Raw genomic sequence first — 22,369 nt, forward strand, 5'->3', positions numbered from 1 at the left:
ACAGGTCACACCACGAGGGCAGACTGCCAACGGTTTGTTTTTTGGAAAGCAAGGACCATACATATATTTCATTCGGCAATTTGTGCACGTACCCGCATTGTCACTCTCAGATGTGCCGATAAACGTAAAAACCTAAAAGATTATCTGCTTCTTAACAACGTACCCAAGATTTCGACAGGCGTTCACCAAAAACACCCTGAGCCATTCTTACTGCGTCGTAAAAGAGGGAGAGATAAATTTATGAAAAAAAAAAACTGAAAGGGACCGCATGTATCTTTTCTGCTACCATGACATATGCTAAACCTTGTTATTATTTGTAATCAATACTGTATTTTGTTCTGTAACCGTTCTTTTCTTGTTGCTTGTATACTTCCTTATTATTGGCTACTGTTGCTTTGAGACGTTAACTATAATAACTGTTCTTGTACAGGAGGTCCCCATACAGTCTTTAACTATGGGACCTCCATCTGCATACTAAATAGTTGTAATGTGACTCAACTTCTAATAATATATTCTGATTCTGATGTGCGGGAAATGGATATGGCACTTAACAAACAACCAAAGTAAAGGCGAAGGATGGGGGCATAAAATCGGTTTAAGAAAGCAAGAAAAGCAAACAAGAAACAAAGAACAACATAAAAACAAACGGGGAATATCACACCGATCAACAAATGTAGAAATGACATGACCAAGGGATGAATTTTCAAAATATGGTTTAATGAAAATGAATGAATATAATTTATTGATAGGAAAGACAGAGAGGGCGACCTGCGCTAGTGCGCTCTAGTCTGATACTCTGCACTGGGGAAGAGGGAAGGGGAGTGAAAGTATTGGGATGGATGATGATAATAAGAGAAGTGGTGAGTGCTTATATACATGAGACAGTTGCCTCGCTAGAGCCGCTCGTCGAGCTTGGTGTCCTGCAGGAACTTCAACAATACTTTTGTTGCACGCACTGAAATTGCAGTGTCAGGCAATGGGCCGAGGATAGCTTCCTCCGACAGTAGTTGTCTGCCAACGCTGGCTAGGAAACTGCCTAACGTCCTTCGCTCCAGCATATATGCTGGACAATCGCACAGTGCGTGTTGCAGTGTTTCGGGCATCTGGCAGTGTACACAATCAGGGCTGTTCGATTTGCCGATGATGTGTGCGTAGCGACGGGTGAAAGCAAGGCCGAGCCGAATCCTGTGTAGCAATGATGTTTTGCTCCGTGTAAGTTTCGGAGGCAAACAGAATTTACCGTCTGGGTCAATCATATGTAGACATCTGTGAATGCTATCAGAGTGGGCTCTGTAAGCCTTTGTAAGGTCCTGCACAAGTGCCTTGATCATGGAGTTGGTGTCAGGTCGCGACTAGGCAATCCGTACTTCATCAGAGGAAGAGGAGGCCGATCTTGCCTCACTGTCAGCGAGTTCATTACCAAAAACACCAGAATGGCTAGGCACCCATTGAAACCTGATCACGTGGCCACTTAACTCGGCACTGTGATAAAGTTCGACGATTTCCAGCACGAGCAGATGGTATGGTCCTTTCTTTAAAAAGTATTTTAGCGCCTGTAGCGCTGATTTGGCATCGCACAATATCGTCCATTTATGGGGTGTTTGCGTTCTCATAAAAGGGACAGCCTCCCGCATTCCCGCAAGTTCCGCAGCCGTAGATGTCGATTTGTGGTCTAATCGAAATCGTTGAGTAATTCCAAGTTTTGGGATGACAAATGCGCCCGTTGTGGCAGATGGCGTGACCGAACCATTGGTATATACTTGTACAGTCCCACTATATAATGCAATTATATGGGACAGGGTGAGCTGCTTCAAGCCAATGGAGGAAACGTGAGATTTCTTCCTAATTCCGGGTATCTGAAGCCTCACTAGTGGTGTTGGCAATGTCCATGGAGGTGTCGCGGGGATGTCGGCGGCCTGGAATCTTGCAGGTACAATGCTTGCGTGACATGCAATAGCGTTAGAAAAAGCACAGTCAAGGTTGGTGCTTGGAAGTGTTGACAGTGGATGGTGTGAGTGTCTGGTTAGCAGGCGAAGATAGGTTCGCACAGGTTCACAAGACCAGTATATGTCGATAGGACAAGCCCGTACTTACGCTATTGTGCCCTTAGTTGACGTGCAGCGTGGCAAGCCAAGACATATCCGTAGTGCTTGTGCTTGAAGGCTCACCAGCGTGCGTATACAAGATGACCCCATGTTAGATAACACAGGCATGCTGTAGCGTATGTAGCGTGATGGCAACTATGGAATTTACAAACGTGACTATGGAAAGAGTGAGCCCCGGAGTAAAAACTAATGCTCGGCAGCATTCACAGCACAAAACACCCGCAACGAACAAAATCAAAAGACAAAAAGCGAAAAAACCTTAGACCGTCAAAAGGAAATGTTTTTAAAAGGCATATTCCAGAAAATTCACTTCTGGAAGTAACGAGGCAGATAGCGTGCTGATACATTTGTCGCCGTTTTTTAGTATGTAGAACGCTTCGACAATCCCCCCTTCAGTCTGGTCGCTCGAATCGAAAGCAACGTTGTGTTATTAAAAATTTATTTGCAAGCGTTGTTTCTCCCGCCCTTATTTCTTCCTCTGCATCTGTCAAAGCGCATGGCCAAATTGCCTCCTGCCATTTCTTTACATGCCACTGGTGTTCCCGTGCCCTTTTGTTAAACTCCTGCCCGTTCGCCGAAAATAAATGTTGCCACATGTCAAGGGAATCGAAGACACTTCCCCACAAACACTGTCTGTGTAGTGCGTTTCGTGCATGGTTGAACACTGTGGCCTACTCTTTCCCATGCCTGTCTCCATGGGGCACACTCTACTGAGCTTGCATGGAGCCGAAATGACAACCTCGACTCCGTAGTGCCTTACTATTTTTGGATGTTGGGCGACACTTGATGAATATAGGACATGACCTGTAGTTTTTCTTTCTTAATACCCTCTTTCCTGCACCTTTCTGGTGCATTTACCTTTAAATTTTTGCAAAAGACTATCGCAGGCGCCTGTGATTAAACCCTGAGGGTAACCAGCCGAGAGGAAGCGTCTAACTTGCTGATTGAAACTAGTTTCTAACTTGTTCTCGCATGATTGTTCCAGGGCGGACTTACAAGCTAGGGTTATGTTGGCACTTTTAACTAGTTTGGAATGTGCACTTTCAAACGGCAGTGGGACCTTCTTTGTTCTTGGATTTTAATACCAACAGATGTCTTTTGGGTCAAAATGAAGACGGAGGTCCAAAAGCTGAAGGGAGTTATCCCTGGATAAATCGTGAAAAAAAAAGGAGGGCGGAAAAAACAACCCATGCGGAACAATCTTTAATAACACAACGTTGCTGCTCTATTCGAGGGATCAGACTGAAAGGGAGATTGTCGAAGCGTTCCACATACTAAAAGATCACGACAAATGTATCAGCACGCCATCTGTCTCGTCGCTTCCAGAATAAGTAAATTTTTCGCAAATGTCTTTAAAAAAAAAAATTCGTTTTGACGGTCTAAGGTTCTTTTGGTTTTTTTTGTAGGTGTTTTGTGCTGTGAATGCCAGTGAGCGTTAGTTTTTTCTCCAGGTCTCACTCTTTCCATAGTCATGTTTGGAAATTCAATAGTCGCCGTCAGCCCCACTTTCCATGGTTGTTTTCAATAATTAACAGGGATAGGAGGGCTAGTTGGTGGTCGATATTGGAATGCATCATGTAACCGCTCAAAAACAAGGGACAAAGAAGGAACACACAAGACAGGCGTGGCTGTCTCCGCGCCTGTCTTGTGTGTTCCTTCTTTGTCGCTTGTTCTTGTGTGGTTACATGATGCATTCCAATATCCTTTCAATAAGCCATATTTTGAGCCTTCATCCCTTCATTTCCATATCTGTTGATCGGTGTGATATTTCCCGCTTGTTATGTTTTTTTTTGCCTTTCGTGCTTTCTTCAAACGATTTTATGCACTCATCTTTCCCTTTAACACTGGTTATTTTTTAAGTGCCATATTCGTTTCCTTCATATGCTCGCGCTCTCTTCCTGTTTTTCTTCCTGTTTTCTTTTATTTTATCGCTCCCTCTTTTATAATGCTGTAAGAATGGCTCAGAGTTAACTTGGTGATGGCTTGTCTCAATCTGGGATACACTGCTTCCCTGCAGATAACCTTTTACGTTTTTATGTTTATGGGCAATTGCAAGTGTGACAATGCGGACACGTGCACAGGTTCGGGAATGAAATATATGTATGTTACCTGCATTCCAAGAAATAAACAGTTGGCAGGCTGCACTCGTAGTGTGGTGTGTGTTTCTTTCCTGTGTCCTCGTTTTTTCGCGCCGTTACAAGAAACGTCTAAGGTGTCAACGGAACGCGCCCTCATTGGCCACCCGAGTGGCGGCCCCCGGGCGCCATCTCCACCCGAGCTCTCTTCCACTGAGTGCTTCATCGCCGCGTCAGATGCTCACAGGCCCGCAAAGAGGTGGGTACACTGCACCTTTGCTCCCGCGACTCCCCGTTCTCGCGCTTGTTGGACCGCTTTCCGGTTACCCCTAGCGCAGCGGGTGCGCGTACTCCATCATTCTTACGGTGAGCCTTTGCCCCTAAGTGGCGCGACTGTCGCACTTTGCTGTATCTTGGATGATTAAACCCGTGTTTGTTGGTGATCCAACTCTGCAGGCTTCTCTGCGCCGAGTCAGAGAGTCGAGGAGCCCTGCCGTAGCACCTTTGTGTATTGTGAAGGGGAGGAGCGTCGTGCCCTTTAGTGACCGTCGATCCCAGGGTGGGCCTTGCGCAAACCCATCTCCACATAACTGACGACCATCGACAAGCGACTAGTCGAGCGATATTAGATTAGCGGTGGGCCGAACTTACAAAATAATTTTTGCGATACAGCTCTTGAATGCGGATGAATAGAACCAATCAGACGCTGAAACCCCCTCTACGTGACCATGTATTACAACGTCACAGGGATCGGCCCATAGGGAACTTTGATACGCTTGCCTGTCTCCGCAGGGCATGATCAGGCGTGTATGAAGGCGCCATATTGGTCCACTCTTCATCGCGCTATCTATTGGATCTTCATATCCACCACTTCTAACAGCTCTTTTCCGTCAAATCTGTCAGAGTAATATCTTCAAATAATATTTTACTACGCTCATCTCATTATATACCTGTTTAGCGTCTCATTATTCCTGACATGATGCTATATACGGGCTACCCTTACATTAAACTGGCCTCGCGGCTATTGCTTACCTCCGTTCGGTACTTTCCTGCTTTGTAAATGGCAAGTATTTTTTTAACCAAAGAAATATTCGTAGGACGAGAACTCACTCGTGCCTTCGCAATGTTTTCGCGATTGATTTACACTATATTCCTGATATAATAGTGTTGTTTCCAATTTCAAACAACCATAGAAGTTGACTAAAAAAATGATTAAACTAGTTGACACTTAGGGTTTCAGAATGTGAGGCAAATTATTAGGAACCTAGAAACCATCAACATCAAACTCACTTGGTCGAAATAAGGTTTTACGGCGAACAGCCCATGCGACGTGGAATGTTACACGCGTCCGGAAAACTTACGCTGTCGATCGCCTCCAGGTAAACCTTTATCTGTAGCAGTCGGATCAGGCCGAGCAAGGTTGGAAGACCTCTGAGCACGCCCAACCCATGGAGCTTGCTCGAGGTCAGCGAGTTCTGTAAATGTTGCACGCTGTCCACGAACTGGGTAGAGTTTACCAAGGAACCTCCCATTCCAACGCCGTACAGGTCGATGTCGACGTGGAACAGGAGGCGGTGCCTTGTGCGTGCATGGGTGAGGAATCTGTATGAGTCGACTGCAAGGCAGGACACCACAAAAGACAGCTGAATAAAACACGTTGCGTGACTAGTTGTTGCATACTCTTTTTCTACGAGTTGCGCATATTTTATTTTTTATTTTTTTCAGTTGATGAGATTCCAATAGGCTGCGGCAAATTTCACTGCGGCCAGGCTGACCGATGTGTAAATGATCCCTTAAGCGAGAGCAGGCGTTGTCAACGAGGAACGGCACTGAGTCGCAGCTTCTTCATCTTTGTAAGTGTAGCACTTGTGAACCTTTGCTGTCAGTGACCCGAGGTCTAAAGCGTGGTTGCGAAGCTGTTGCACTTCAGTTGGGTTAGGTCTATTTTACAATGGTTAATTAGGCACAATGTTGAGATGTCGCCGTTGAATTGTTCCATTTGCGTAGACAACGTATTCGCAAGTTGTACAGGCGAGATTTTAGGTTTAAGGTAGAAGGTTCACAAGTAACATTTGCCTTTCCTGAGAGTAATGTGCTCCCGGATTCGGACAGCTTTATTTTTTTATTTGCGTAATCTTTTTGGATACATGCTATCCAGTAACTCCTATATCGTCATACCTCAAAATGAACGTTTGATGTTTGTGCTTCAGCTTGGGTATCTGTGCCTTATGCTGTGCAATCTAGGGCATCGGAAATAATGTATCTAATTGTCCTTTTTTTTTGCATACCGCTATTTTTATTTTGGGACGATTTCGAGTCTGTGTCCGAGATTGAATTATTTTGTTAAATTTCTTCTATGTTTGGTTCGGAGTCGGATTGTGTTATTCGCAATACCTTAAATTTTTTTTATCTGTTGATCATAGTACACGCTTTTTACTTATCAACGGCTTATTGTTGCTGTGCTTGGGAGTAGTGACACGGGAAAAAATAAAGGTTTACAGCAAAGATAGTAACGTAGCTTCAAAATGAATGATTAGTGTCTTAAGGGTGGACAAGAACTAATGAATTTAAATTTTAGGAAACAAATGCACCTAAGGTTCGTACAGCAGTGTGACTTAATTGCATTTGTCTTAGAACTATACCTTGCGAGCCTACGCACAGCACCATTTCCTGGCAGTGCAGGATATCGTGTCCACGTGCGTCATGATGACACTAAGAGCAGTCACTGCGGCGATGATAGACGGATGATAAAATTAATTGCCAATACAATTAACACATTTGCGCTAGACCAGACGCGATATGCGTTGGCTTTTCCATGAGTTCAGCTAACATATACACAATTGTATTTTCGCGGAAGACAATGTACACAGGAGATGAACCATATTGGGGATGAGCTATATTGGAGTACCTACATTGTTGGCAAACGTAGAAGAATGGATCTGAAGTGGAAAAACGGTTGGTAGCGTCTCCATTTTGGGTGGCTTCGAGAATGAACCGAGCGCAATGTAAAAACAATATTCAGGAATTGCCGACGTTTCGTATGAATTTGTCAAACAAAAATTTACTCGCTCGGTTCCGCCTATCCTAGTTGCTAATTATCGCAGCATAAAAATTTGTTATCGCCATGCGCGATTGTGGAGAAAATCACGCACATTCAAAGACGCCGTTAGCTGCTAGTGGCAGGTCCAGAAGTATGTAGTCACACAGCGTGGAACTCGGCACCTCTTGTCCCTCGACCGCGTTACGCAGGGTGCCTGTCCTGAAGTAGCTCGGAGACACCAGCTGGCACAGCACCAATGGCTTGACTAAAAAAAAAAAAACAGTGTAGCAGTCCATAAATATATTAATGTTTTTCCCACGTCGAACTAGAAAGCTTGAAAACTGCGCTTGAAACCAGAACATCTCAAACAAAACAAAATTAGTAGCCATCTCTTGCTTGCACCAAACAAACACGAACCTTTGTTTCACAGCGAAGAGCTCTTCATATCGCGGTAATCGAATTTTCGATTACGTGTGAACCAAACCGTGGGTGTAACAACGGTCGAAGTGCTAAAAAATTCTGTAGATACAATTAGCGCACATTTTGGAATCTATATGAAAAAAAGCCTTCATGAAGCGGTTCTTTAAAATTAAATAAATGAAGCTGTTCATCTTCTGTGCACTGCGTTTCCCTGCGCGGCAAAACACCGTGACCCGCACCACACGACCCAGGCATCCGTGGATTACGCTGTCAACGAGTTCAACTCCGTTTTTTTTACACCAGCTCCAGTAGCGAGCCAATTCACTTGGCTCAGAATCGACCGAGCAGACGCGCCATACCACGGGAAAGAAGGCATAAGTGTATATATGGCGCCCAACGCTTCGGTTTGTTAAGGGAATAATGCACTTGAAGACGTATAATTTATGCACTGAGGATAGTTATGTAGAGTTTTTTTGTTCTTTTTTTTTTTAGTGCGTAATTATGCAAAGAAATTTCTACGCGCAGTAAGATGAATATATATCTTAAAAGCCAATTCGTTATGCGAGTGCCCTATTGTATGTGACCTAATAGGCAATACGTATAAGTTAATACAGCTTTGTAAGACGTAGGCTTTAAACCGGCGCGCAAAATTTCTGAACACCGAGAATCACGGAGGTTCATGCCTGAGTCTTTCCAGAATCGCTGTGATCGGCCTAGATCCTGTTCTAATGTTGCACCTCACACAATGTAAATTGAGCTCGTTCGCATAGTGCTCAGCCCGTTACTCTTACTAACACTGCTATGTACATAAATTGTAACAAATGTGTGCAAAAATAATCACTCAAGTTGTTAATGACGTTTTCAGTAAACAGGTGCGCAAGACAATTGAGCTACTGGAGCTGAACTAGTGTTGTAAAAACAGTCCTTATGGACATGTGACTTTCTATTCAGGAGCGTTGCATTTAGGTTGACACCTCCCTCCCTTATGTATATATGTACGGCCGATTATAAATTGTTCTTCGCGGAATATTTGTTCTGGTCTATCCTGGAAGGTTCTTAACACTAGGAAGACTTCCGTGGACCCCACGGTTGAAATTTCTGCTGAAGGCAGCTTGTTTAGATCAAGAAATTTGTTACACAAAGTGTCGAAATCTGCCAAGGAATGACACTCGTGGTTTTCAACTCCGCAACTCTTCAGCAAAAATAGGTACTAAAGCACTGTGAAATGTATCTTCCCGGCTAATTGAACTTAATGAGCACTTTGCCCCAAAGTATTTCATGCGTGTTTTCATAGTCCACTGATAGACAAGGTGACTCAAATAGATTCTACTTCGAAAAGATAGGGGGTACTTTGGGGCAAAGTGCAGGCAAATTTTGAAGGTGTCCGAGTTAACTTGTGACTAGAATCTACTAGTGCTTCCGCTCTGGCTGCTTAGAAAATTAATGTGAAACGTTTAGAAAGCTTTCCTTCTCCGTGTGTTAACCAAACGTTACCGAAATATCATATCCGGGAAAAATGAGAACGACGCTATGATTGACGTTGGTTGAAATCTTGATGTACAGATAAAGTGCTTCGAAATTTGCTACTTTGCTTCATGCTTTCAGGATTCATTGGAGCCATGTGGGCTGTTTCCGCTGTGTCCACAATGACGTAAATGACGCTCGTTTATGTAGGTATATTCAACGGGAAGCAAGCTGTACGTGACGTCCGATAAGAAATACTACTGCATTGCAACGCGTTAAAGCTTTACAAGCATATTTTACGAACCGCGTCGGAAGTTAACACCGTGTCCTGAACGAAAGGAACGTACCATAAAGGTGACATTAATACGAGTAGGCGGCTTACTATAGGTGGTTTGTGGAAAATGTTTTAAGGGCAACAATCAATTACCGGCGTAGCAGTAAATTCCCCACTGAACTGCCCTCAAGCGTTACACGGCCGTTATCAGCTATGCTTTCATGTTTACATTCGATGAAACTGGGGTACATTTTAGGTGCAAAAGTAGTGCAACTTTTGCCTATGTACCTGGAATATTGCAGTTTTAAATAAGAACCGAGCCTTATTCTCTCCCTATGCCGATATGCTTTACAATGCGCCCGTGGCGTTCTCTGCGCAAAAAACTAGTCATCTTGTTTATATTTTGTTGATATAGGGGACAGGTTACGAAGACTGTGCATGCAAACATCGAAGTACAGGAGTAATATTGATTTTAGCAGTGAATTACTTATGCAAACGCGCCAGAGCTCTATAAATGAGTTTGCCGAACGAATAAGAATTTAGCCGGATTTCCTGGGACAGCTATAAGTGCCACGAATATAACATATATTTACAATAAAGGTGGTGGCCCTATGTGCGCGCGAAATATGCATGAGAATAAATTGCAGGTTTTCTAAAAATTCTTTCGGCGAATGCCAGGCAGCGTTATTCGGCCCAAGCGAGTTGTGTTTTTCTACTATCCCGATAAAGCTTTAAGTCACACGAATTTAACATTTGGGGATAAGAGGGAGAGGGGGGCCATCTAAAGTTTACTGCTCGACGAAAGGTTAACGTGTAAAGCTAATTATCAGCTTTGAAAATAACTAATGAGCTGTCTTTTTCTCTTCGAATTTTAATGCTTTATACACGCTCCCTGTGGTGTTCGTTTAATGAGGACAAGCTATGGCTTATGTTGTACGCAAAGTTTCAAGTGTGAATTAATTAGTTTTGCAAAAATTTTCCTCATGGGGGCACTCCAAGTTTAACTGTAAAGCTTCTCTTTTAAGTTCTCCCTCAGCTTTGATGACACACGCTGTAATTCAGAGCGAAAAATAATGGCAGAAAACTAAATGACATTATGAATTCAGACATACTCTTGAAAAGCGGAGCTGTGGTTGTCATGGTCGCGCTTGAGGGTACAGATATCGGCGTCTTGCCTGTGAAGATAAAAAAATAAAGATATTGAGTTCGTTCTGAAAAGGCCGCCCAAAGCTCTGATCAAAATGGCGAAAGCATCGTTTCATAGAAGCGGGTGGTTTATCCGAATCACAGCTGTTCGCGAATGCTCGCCTGCATGGCTGATTAGTTGGCTGCGCTCCAGGTTGGAAAAATAATTATTCTTGCTTGCTTATAAAAGTAGTCCAGTCGATATTAGCCGTAAGAAGCACAATTTTCTGCCAAGGTAGCGTTTATGATGGCCTACAGCGAATTAGTATTAGGAGACCGTTTTTATATTTGGCAAGCCTGTGATCAAGCTGCGCGTTTTCTTGGTTCAGTTGACTGCTAGTGTTTTTGTTTGTTTTTCAATGAAGCGAATTTTTGAGCACTAATTAAGGAAATGTAAAAATTGTTCTCGCAAAACGAACCACTGCCGGCAGAAACGCATTCTTTGAGGTATTCTACTGCAGGATTACGAATTCTGTGACCACAAAGATGACATTGACACAAACTTTACGAACAGTTCCTGCAGATAAACAGTGTGTCTACAGTTACTCAGATGCAGCCTGACCGAATTGTTCGGCTTGAGGAAGTAACCGGGGAAACTTGGACGTGCTTGTAACCTCGTAATTACTGTCACATTATGAAAATGTTTGCGTACGTTTGGAATAACATGTGGCCACAGACCCCGTAAAGAAGGAAGAATTAACACTTATGCTCAGTGCAATAAGTAGAACTCATCGACAATTACACAAAGTTCATATATTTTGGCGCGGATTGATATGTTTACGTTGCTGCGTTGTCACGCGACTATTACGGTTTTCCTCGATACCGTTTGCACATTGCAGCGTCTCCTCCATATCCTCTACAAAGCCAACGATGTAAGATTTAATTGGCCTCATCTCGTGCATCGGCCTCGCGCAGATTAGAAGACGAAGTGCTCTCTAGGCTCAACTATTAGAACAAGCTGTCTTTCTTCTCTGTCTTGCTTTATCGAAACACTAGTCTTGTTTGTAAAGACTGCACAAGATGTATAATCTCTTTTCTAGAAAGTGCTGACTAACAATTCGAAGCCATGCAGCATTAGTGTAATTGCTACTGTGATGCGTGCTCGGTCAACAGTTTAAATGGTGCTACAATTTAACTATTGAAACAATTTCAAACTAGTAAATAAGAAAGGACATTCAAACATCGATAAAGAAAGTGGTTTCAATTTACAATTTGAACTTCTGTGTGTGTGTATATATATATATATATATATGTGTGCCCTTTTCGTTCGTGTCTGGTTCCTCCTCTTTGAACGCTCTTACTTCACTTACGCTTTAATGTTTTTTCAGTACAAATAAACTGGGGTGCGCCGCAACACAAATTATGGTACGGGTGCCTCGCCTCTGAAGCGTCTGTAGGGGCACTGGCCATTAAAGGGAGCGCCATCACTTACTATGATCTGGATTTCAAATATTTTTGTCCTGAAATATTTTCACCGTTCTTTCCGTGTTGCTCTTTATGATTAGCTCTGGCGCGGTCTACATTTAGCACTAACTGTTAGGGGAGAAATGTAGGCATGCAAATCAATGAATACAGAAGGCGAGTCTTGGAAGAGAAAAACGCACAACTGCGGACCCGGCGTGTCACCAGGACTTTGGTTGGGATCGTCAGGTGCATTACGATGTACGCGAGTAGGGGCCCCTGCCTGTCATTGTGCACCGTCTGGCCTCGTTAACATCTGTGGTCAAGAGCCAACTCGACGCACGCCGAGCCTGGTGCCCTTGCGTTCAAATGCACCTGAAACCTCAGTTCAGCAACACGAGGTGACCAGACGTGGTCTTTTTAGGTGAATGTGTGCACGGTAATCTTTTGGAACAAGACGTAAACTGTACTACTTGTTGAAGAAGGAGCAGCGTAAACCAGTAGTGTTAAACAGGAAATTGCGCGCGCTTACGCGATACGCGGAAATGTTTCATAGACCAGCCCGAAGTGAAAATAACAAGAAAGACGCATTATGGACGAACAATCCGTCCATAACATTACCACAGACGTGGCTCGTACGATTTCTCGTCATGTTGAAATATCTTCGAGTATATTGCTTCCTAACAGTGCGTTGGCCACTGATTTGGTTTGTTTGTGTATGAGTGCTTGCGTTGCATTTGTTTTCTTGAGACTGGTTTGACTGTCACGCTCTTTATCCATCCATGTTCGTAGAACTTATAAAATTATTGCGAGCACGACAGTATTAAATGTGTTCGTCAAGGAACCAGTATGGTATACCACGAAAGCGATACGGCGTACTTACGCGTGGCGTTAACAGTACCTGCATAAAGAAAAAGCGACAAGTTGGCAGAAAGAACAATTTCCGATACAATACACAGCTTCAGTTCATAGCATAAATATCAAGTCAGTCATTGTTGAACGTACAATGTAAGTAAAGAAATAAGCCTAGATTTAATACAGTTCAGACACTAGGCGAATGCAACTACGGAGCGACACATTTCTGTGTCATCGCATGTCAAACGGATTGACATGCTGTGGATATACTTTGCCGCAGATATCCACCGACAAAACATCACGGCATTCCCGAAGAAAATCTTTGTGACCACTAGAAACTCACCTTGGTTGATATCATTTTGTTCTATAGAAAAGGTTTTGTTGTAGCGCTATTGTTTTCATAAACACCCTATCTGTGCGTCTCTGATTCAACGCAGCGGAATGCAGTGGTGCTGCGTAATGTGTCAGTGAAATTCAAAATAACTTTTCAAGAAATTTCGCCCACAGTAGATGACATTCTTCGAAAGTGCAATAGTTCTGGAGTTTGTTAGCCATAACGTGCTGGCGAAATATTTCTATTTTGTAGAAAGCACAGAAAAGAAAATGGGGATCGGCTAGAGATAAATGTACATGTTTAAATATTTTTCCAGATACGAACTTTCCACTTGATTGGTTGTGTCAGAGAAAATGTTAAAGCTGTTATGGTGTGCACCGCACTACGGTGGACAGTAACTGCGCAACTGCTTCAGAACTATAGTGGCAAAGCAGCAAGCCCTTCTGTAGGCCCTCAGAACTTACGCAATGTGTATACCTCGTAACATTTATATTTTTTTCAGTTTTCTAACTCATGCATATGCCAGCTGGTGAAAGTAGCTGCAGTAATATGGAGTGTAGCACGTAGGGAGTGAATGGCTCTTGACGGCCACTTGGCTAGACCACTAGATGTAGTGACGGCTGCCAGTCGTTGCTCTTGAGGGCAACGTCTATCCAGTCCTAAGTCACCGCACACCGTGACCTGCAAGGTAAAACGCAAAATGTGGCTCTTCAAAATCGCGCAGTTGAATTGTGCTAATGTACAAAGATCGCTTGTACATGATAAGGGCATGGCCATTCTCCCGCAAGAGAGCGAGTGCCTAATTATTTTTTGTTCTTCTAAAAGGAGCCCTTTATGTATTTGCCCGCTTTGCAGCTGCTGGGTTCTGCTGCCTTGCTGTGTATGGGTAACGTTCAAACACAAAACCTCTCAAGTTAGCGCCAAGCTTTCATCTTGCCGTTGATATCTTTGCGCTATCCTGTAATTGTCCGTGCCTTATTGGCGCTGATCCTGAAGAGGGGGGGTGGCATATCGGCAAGTGTCCATCTAATGGACATGTCCATATCCTCTACTGCTAAAGATTTAAATGGCTGGGCTGGGGTATGCGTCAAAAGGAGACAGACGCTCCCAACCAATCTAGTTGGGAGCGTCTAGTTGGTTCATGCTAGTTGGCTAGTTGGTTCATGCTTCAATTACTAAAGGCAAGGCGCAGAAGACCAGGACTCAAGAAGAAGAACAAAAACGACAGGACCGGCGCCGGTCCTGTCGTTTGTGTTCTTCTTGAGTCCTGGTCTTCTGCGCCTTGGTTATTGTGTTTAGTCTCCCGCGGTTACTGGTGACCCGGGCATTCAGCAAGACCTGCCATGGAGCAAAAGGATTCTGGATTTTCCGCTGACAAGCTCCATGTTGATAGCCACGAGCACGGGCATATGTTGCAGGTAAATGCGATTACTCCGTCTTCAAGCTCGTGGTCTTCGGCGATCCAATGCATGGGACCTGAAAGAAATAACGACTGGCGGCTAATGCGACCAGTGTTCCTAACCGCTACCCTCTAACCGACATTCAGGATTGCAGTGCCTTTGTAGCTGGGACCACCATATATTCGAATGTTGTACTACCTTACGTGGCAAAAACTGCTGTTTATACCCTGTTTTTTCTGTTGGAGGTTTGAGTGTGCGTTTTGGTTTGCGTAATGTGGCCCAAACATTCTAGCGTTTTATGAGGAAGTCACCAGGAGTATATCGTTTGGCTGTGCCTACCTCGTTGATCCCCTCGTCGCTAGTAAGGAGGCCTAGACGCACATATCTCCGTCAAATGTTTGCTCTTGTGCGTGATTATGATCTCGTCGCCGGTTCTCCCACGCTGCCTGTTGCTGATCCAATTTCTTTCTTGCAGCGTCTGCGCTGTTTCATGCAAAGATTGCGTCCTTCGCCAACTGCTGTCAAGCCTGCAATGGCCCTCTAACGTTTTCAACTGCCTCGTTGTCCTCTTCCACCGTAAACACACCTGTAGAGCGTCTTTCTTTTTCTGGCGTGTCTCTCATCAACCACGTGAGGTGGTGCAAATATACGCCAGAGAAAGAACTGTAAACGGAATGTGCAGCTGGTGGATGCACTTTTGGGTGTCTCGCAAACGCTGAAAAAAAGTTGCGAAATTTTTATGTATTTACACGCCTACAACGTATTCGCGGCAAAGACAACGAGCGCGCACACACACGCACGCATGCGCGCGCACGCACACACACACACGCACACGCACACGCACGCACACATACACAAACACACACACACACACACACACACACGCGCACAAAAAAAAAGCCACATTGACGTTAGAAGTGCCGCCCCTGCCTCGTCAATGTAGCTTCCTTTTTTATGTGTGTCTTCCTTGTGGCAAATCCGTCTTTCAGCTGATACGAATCAGGCTAAGAAGCAGTTTACTTGATGCCAGTAGCTACGTTTCTTTCACCGCAGTTTATTGTCGTCCATGCGATGGTTATAATGGCAACTGAGGATGCTTGGTCCGCGTCTCCAACCAGTAACCATTCGTTACTCACCAATTGCGCACATTGCACACAACGGAGGGGTAAGCATGAGTTAGCTAAACAGAAAATTATAGCAAACCGTGGAAAGTATGCATTATATATACTAGCAATAAGATGCTTTCCCATCCGACTTTCCCATCTAAGTCGGCATTACAAAAAACTCAAAAATTGCTAAATAGCATTTTTATTTAGTAAGGTACTTCAAACCCAGTAATTTTATCCTGGTTGGCAAGTGCGACTTAAGACCAAACATGTAGGTATCGTAATCGTGTGTTTTTATTGGTTTTCTAGCTTTGCTAAGGCTCGCTGATCAACTTTGCATAAATCTCGTTCCACTTAGGCATAAGCTATCAAGAAAATATTTGCAAATATATTTCGCTTAAGGGAAAAATGTCTTCCACATAATATCATTAAGTATAGAGAACAGCGGTGATTGTACTAGAATTTCTTTAGTCTTAAATTTCCATTGCAATAAATTCTGAATTAAGGGGGGAGGGAGGTAAGGGGTGGCACCGGCGCTGCGCCTCGGAAAATCGCGCACCGCGGTTGAAGCACCCCTGCCCATAATACGCAGTGTGACAAAAGCGCGAGGAAACATTGTACGGCAACCACGCGTGCAAACGGAAAACATGTATTACGACTTAAACTAAATCTACGAGCAGGCCAGCTAGGTATCCTTTGCATACCTTAGAGTTCCATCGAAGACAATAATAGGCTAGGTAAAAGAGGGACTTCCGAAATTGGTCATCCTGCAGCTACTGCAACAGTTAAAACACTTAGTAGTAAAACTTTTTCGGCGAGTTCGTACGCATCGAAGTCATTGTAGCGTAAGAAAGCACGGACAACGGACCGGACACCACGAGCGCTACCCGTGCGGGAAAAACGGGAGCGGCAGCGGAGCCTTCATCACTCGCCGCTTGCTCGTGACCAAAGACTCTCGGGAAATGAAGGAAACTCACCTGACAGGCCCAGTGGGGACGATAATGCTTGTGTTTCCTATGAGCAAACCACGTGAAGGAGGTTACTCCCCCCCCCCCCCCCCCCCCCCCCCACTGAAGCCTGCTTGGTGCGGCCGCCCGACATTTGCGGCGTGGGAGGCCGCTTTGTGACGTGTCTTCCTGCAAAATATGTGAAGCCATCTTTCACTAAAACAGCCGCTATTATCCGGAGCAGTGTTGCAACATAAGTTGCAATTTTTTCATACAGTTTCCACGTATAGCTGGAGCCAAAGTTAAACGAGAATAAATGCGTAATAAGCTGTAGAAATCACAAAATGTTCGTTTGCAAAAAGCTTTTAGTTCCTACGTGCTTTTTTGCTAATGGATGGCTAGCTTGGATATTATTTTCAGCATCAGTCTAGTCTAAAAGTTTTCTCTTTTGGAATAATTCTAGTGCATGAGCTTATGTGACTATTAGCCCACGTGTGAACTGGATCAGTTGCGCAATATTGTGATTGGTGTTACTCTTTAGGTTGATAATTTATGATAAATTTTCAATTTTCAATACAATTTACACCTTTTTTTTTGCGATTTTTGATATCTTCAGCCAGCTCGCGGTGTGCATGAGCCTATTTCCAGACCTAGCCTATCCGAGCAACTTCGCAGTCACACTATTCTTGGAAGGACATGTGGCAATCAGCCTAGACAAATTTTGTAAGCAGTTATACTAGTTCTCACCTCAGCCTTCATCACGATCGCCGTGCAGTTGATTTTTCCGTAATGTAGAGGAAGCTCCTGTTGCGCAGAACCGCGGTGCGGTGACAGCAGGAGGGGTAGCAGGCTGGTAGTGTACGTGTTGAAACTCTTCCTTGATCCGGAATCTGAAAATTTAGAGCAAGGACGATCAAGAACGGTAACGCGGCTGGCTGCTGCTGCTGCTGCAGCTACTCCTGCTGTTTATGACTACGATGATGATGGTGGTGATCGTCATCTGTGGCATGCATCCGCTGAGGAGGATGGGCCAAGAACCAGACGACAGCAGTTAACCTGAGGGAAATAATTATTCTGAGATGAGAAATAAAAAAATTCCAAGCTAACTGCTGCGCTGACGCTGGCAGTTAGAAGCCTCAACGTCCGCGCCACACAAATAAACTTGACTTAAAGCGCGGACGAAAACACAGGAAGAACAACCAAGACAAGCGCTGACTTCCGAGTGCATTTTCATTTCGAAGAACATGCATATGTAACCAAGACACCAAGGCAAGCACAAGAGAAGTTTTTGCCCAGGCGTCTTGGTTATAAAGTCTTGTTATTCAAATAAAAATGCACCCGGTAGTCAGCGCTTGCCTTCGGCGTTCTTTCTGTCCTTTTGTCTGTGCACGCGTTGCCAGTCAAGATGCTTTAATATACAAACTAGCCCATAACCAAACCCTGCCCCACAAGTACGCCCCCCATTTCATTACGAGCCATCGCCGCAATTTTCTCTTGGGCCCAATGGTACAGACGGCGCGCATCAGCCGGCTATACCAATGTCAGTCTATATGTCCGTCTCCGACAGACGTTGTGCATTATTTGTGAATATTTTATTATTTGAACGTAATTATGCTCTCACATACAATTTTGCAACATTAGAACAACGTAACATCCGACGTTGTATCGCCCTACAATTCTTTAAGGTACCGGCGTGAACAGTTGAGAAAACAGTCTCTGAAATCGTCGTACATAGAGCGCAGTTATCGAAGGCGTGGCACCACAACTGTTTTCACCATTCTTTTCGATCCAAATGTGTATTATCTGCTTTATGATAACGCCAGACAGTGCACCTTTTCTGAGTGAAGCTGTTTCTGCATTTTATATTAAATATTGCCCCATGCTCTCGTCCTGTATTGGAAGTTGGTAGGCCTGCTTACCACTCAACAGATTTTACATTGACTTTCACAAATTTGAGATGTAAATGTGCCATATCCCGACGCCTGAAGAGTTGCGCTTATGCATGCACTTTCTGATTCCCTGCGCACTGTTGACATCGAAACTTTCCACGTGACAGATATTGCGCTGGGCAAGGAAACAGGGCAGCTTAGCGGTTTTCCTATGAATAGTCTCTCATGCAAACACAAACTCACGCAAATTTCGGAATGCTCAGCCACCCAAAGCATAATAAGACAGTATATCTACACGATACCTGCGCTTCTTCAACCAAACTCCTGGGAACAGGAGACTGCTCCCAGATGGGTTGTTGTTGTTGTTGTAGCCTGTGACACGTGTGACTCTTACGCAAGATGGGGGATTGGCCAAGAAATGGGTGGATTATTCCAAATTAATATAGAGCATAAATTTCCAAGTATATATGGGAATAGCATTGAATAGGGGTGGAATTACTTGTTAATAAAAGGTCATGTTGAATGAGCAATAACTCATTTAAGAGTAAAAAAAAAAAATAAGAATTTAGCAGGGCATTCTTTTAGATTCTGTAAGGAATGTTTGGACAGCGAAGCATGCGTCCCTGTGGCTGAATCCCAGAGTGGACGCCACGAACGAAAGGATTCCAGGTTCTGTCAAGACCAGGCCAATTCTTCGAAAAGGTATCTCCAACAATCTCTTTATTAACGCACTAAAACGGTGACAAGATAGAAGAAAGTACTGTATCGTCTCCTCCTCATTACAAAAAGACTAGAGGGGAGAGGGAACCAAACCCGACCTGTGTAAATAGAAATTTAGGGAGGGAATGCGGCAGCGTAATTTGCTGAGGCAGACCTCAAGCATCTTTGTGTAACATGATTCGCTATGCCCGCGAAATGCCAGGTGATTATACTCTGGAGAAGCAGTCAAATATGGGTTTGATAAGGCTAATCTAATTGATCGCGTCCGAAATCTTGCCGCCGTGATCTGTGCTGTCAATGGTAGAATAGGAAGAACAGGGCCGGATAGTGATGCATGTGCCAGTGAATCGGCAGTTTCATTAAAAAACAAACCTTTATGACCAGGCACCCAAATCAAGTGAACACATTGCACATGGGCAGGAACTATTAAGTGGAAGAGTTTTAGCATGGGTGGCTCATTAGTAGCGGTAAGGCAAGAGCATACAGAAAGGGAGTCAGTAAGAATAGCAGCCGTTGTAATCATTTGGTCTAATTTACGTAAAGCTAGGATTACTGTTAACGACTCGGCCAGAAAAATAGGCACAATATCAGGCAATCCTAAAGAAAAAGACCAGTCTAGTGCAGGACAAAATATTCCAATGCCAGCTTTTTCCTCGCACTGTGAGGCATCTGTTGCAATGATAATGTTGGCGTCTAGGGTGCTTTGGCGGTCTTGCAACATGGCGTTTAAGATGCCGTAAGGGAGTAGTTTCGCGTGGTCCGGGAAAATGTCATCGAATCTAATCTCTGGGTAATGTGAATGCGTATTATTAGGAAGCACATCACGACTTCTCACATATAGTGGTTCAAGAAATGCTTGCACAAATATAATCTGTGGTCTATGAACCTGGGCCAATGAACAGGAAAAAAATAATTCTGGATTGGAGATGAAAATTATTTGAGGACGCTTTAATGGTGATTCATATAGCCTTGAGAAAGTCTGAACGGTCAGAAGGTGAAATCGGCATAATATGGGTGGGATTCTTGCTTCCAGGTATAATACGGCATTTGCAACGTATTTTCGAAGGCCTAAGCACAGACGTAGTGCCTCTCCTTCTAACAAAACCAGCGGCCGAAGCTTCTATGATGGAACACCTAAGAATAAAACACATCCAAATTCAAACACCGGACGAAAGTACATATTATATACCATCAAAAGGGATTTTCTTCGCATACCTGTTCTTAGATTGCTTAACTGTCCATTGTACGAGCTCCTTTTGTCGCAATATATTCAATATGCGGCAGCCAATTAAGATTTCCGTTCTAAATAACTCCAAGCTACTTTAGTCATATCATAAGAAGCCAACAAACACTGACACCAAGGACAACATAGGGGAAATTACTTGTGTTTAATAAATGAAATAAGGAAACGATAAATTAACGGAAATTAAAGTGGATGAAAAAACAGCTTGCCGCAGGTGGGAACCGAACCCACAACCTTCGCATTTCGCGTGCGATGCTCTACCAATTGAGCTACCGCGGCGCTGTTTCCCCATCCACTTTCTTGGGTATTTATGTGTGCTAGTAGAACCCTGGGAGTGTTAGCCAGCGCCATCACTCGCATACCTTGGCGGCGGACGTGGAACGTCCTTCTTGCCGCAGGCGTCACGAGAACGTGATCTTTTTGGGTGAAGGCAACTGGTCAATAAACCCACACATGCTACCTGAAGGCATCAATGTTGCCGGATTCGACACCCTCGTTATGTAATAAACGAGAAGAGAGGGGGTTAACCGAAATGCGAAGGTTGTGGGTTCGGTTCCCACCTGCGCCAAGCTGTTTTTTCATCCACTTTAATTTCCATTAATTTATCGTTTCCTTATTTCATTTATTAAACACAAGTAATTTCCCCTATGTTGTCCTTGGTGTCAGTGTTTGTTGGCTTCTTATGATATGACTAATAAAAATCGGTACCCTCGGTTATCCCCCTCTCTTCTCGTCCAAGCTACTTTAGTGACTCTACTTGTGGGATATCTTCGAGATGATAGTTAAGCGATATGTATACTGGGTTTTTACTGGAAGAACAAGTATAGCACACTTATTAGCATTCAGGTTTAAGTGTAAACTATCTAACCAGTGTTATAGGCTTTACATAACAAAAGCCGCGTATTGCTTTTTCTGTCTCGCGATGTTAATTCGATTTTCAAGGTCTACATGCGCGTGCCATATTAAATACCAGGTCGAAATCCAATTCGGCAAGGACTCAACAATTGATTTTCGACAATAAACACTATATGTGTCCGAGAAGCCCTCTTTCAATAAGTTTCGCTAAGTTTGATGTCAACGCAATTAGTCTGATGTCGATAGTGTATCCTGCCCCTTGCTTTTTGAGTAACGGAATAATTTTGGCTATCTTCCATTCTTGTGGAGTCGATGCATTGCTAACAGAGTAGTTTACCAAGTTCATAAGCTCACGTGGAGCCTCTTGAAAGAAAATCTTTCACATTGCATTTGTTATTCCGTCCGGGCCAGGCGCTGTAGGTGGCAACCGTAACATAACTTGTGCTACTTCTAGGATAGGATATTTCTTTGTAGTCCGGGAATGCTGGAGTAAAAACGGAAGTTTGAAGGCGCGTTGCGAACCGGCTCTACAATCCTTTAGCCAATAGCTCTAAGGACACCTGCATTTCCTGTGAGGTATAGACGCTTGAGCCTATATTAACGCTGATTGGGAGTCTGTTTCTAAAACGAAGGTAATTAAATAAAGCACGTTTGTTTTTGGATTTAGAGAGATAATCCAAATGGTTTTTATCGTACTCACCTTTTGCGTGTTTAATAGTAAGTTTGAAGGTTGCCGAAATAAAATGATAAGCTTTCCAATTTTGTGGGTTCCGATTATGTAGAAGTTTTTTCCAAGCAGCTTTCCTTCTTCGATCAACTCGCGTGCACTCACTGTTCCACCAAGGACTAGATGGGGAACGCTTAGCTGTCTGAATTACAAATTCAGACTTTTGTCGGGACATCTGTAACGCTGAACAAATATTCAAGCCAATTTCTTCGTCAATACTATTAGTTAATGATGCAATGGTGGAGCGCAAGCACTCTTTAAACTTTTTGCATTTCACAAATATTCTGCCTTATCGTTCAACTGATGTTAAAGGACATGCAATTTCAAAC

At 43.8% G+C, this 22,369-nt stretch overlaps 1 protein-coding gene and 1 non-coding gene across 2 annotated transcripts in view; both read right to left on the reverse strand.

The window, feature by feature from the left end:
- LOC129384886 (uncharacterized) overlaps positions 1-11,828 on the reverse strand; it is a 39,829-nt gene extending 28,001 nt beyond the window's left edge. The window contains exons 1-3 of the mRNA XM_072288335.1: positions 10,491-11,828; positions 7,333-7,485; positions 5,542-5,795 (exon numbers count right to left, since the gene is read on the reverse strand). Coding sequence (XP_072144436.1) covers positions 5,542-5,795; positions 7,333-7,485; positions 10,491-10,518 — 435 coding nt within the window. The 5' untranslated portion in view covers positions 10,519-11,828. The remainder of the gene's footprint in view (positions 1-5,541; positions 5,796-7,332; positions 7,486-10,490) is intronic.
- An 8,836-nt stretch (positions 11,829-20,664) lies between these two features.
- TRNAS-CGA (transfer RNA serine (anticodon CGA)) lies at positions 20,665-20,737 on the reverse strand. Its single transcript has one exon. It is a non-coding gene; the product is annotated as a tRNA-Ser (tRNA).
- Positions 20,738-22,369: the final 1,632 nt, after the last annotated feature.

Source organism: Dermacentor andersoni, chromosome 5, assembly GCF_023375885.2.
Source record: "Dermacentor andersoni chromosome 5, qqDerAnde1_hic_scaffold, whole genome shotgun sequence".
In the NCBI taxonomy this organism is placed as follows: Eukaryota; Metazoa; Arthropoda; class Arachnida; order Ixodida; family Ixodidae; genus Dermacentor; species Dermacentor andersoni.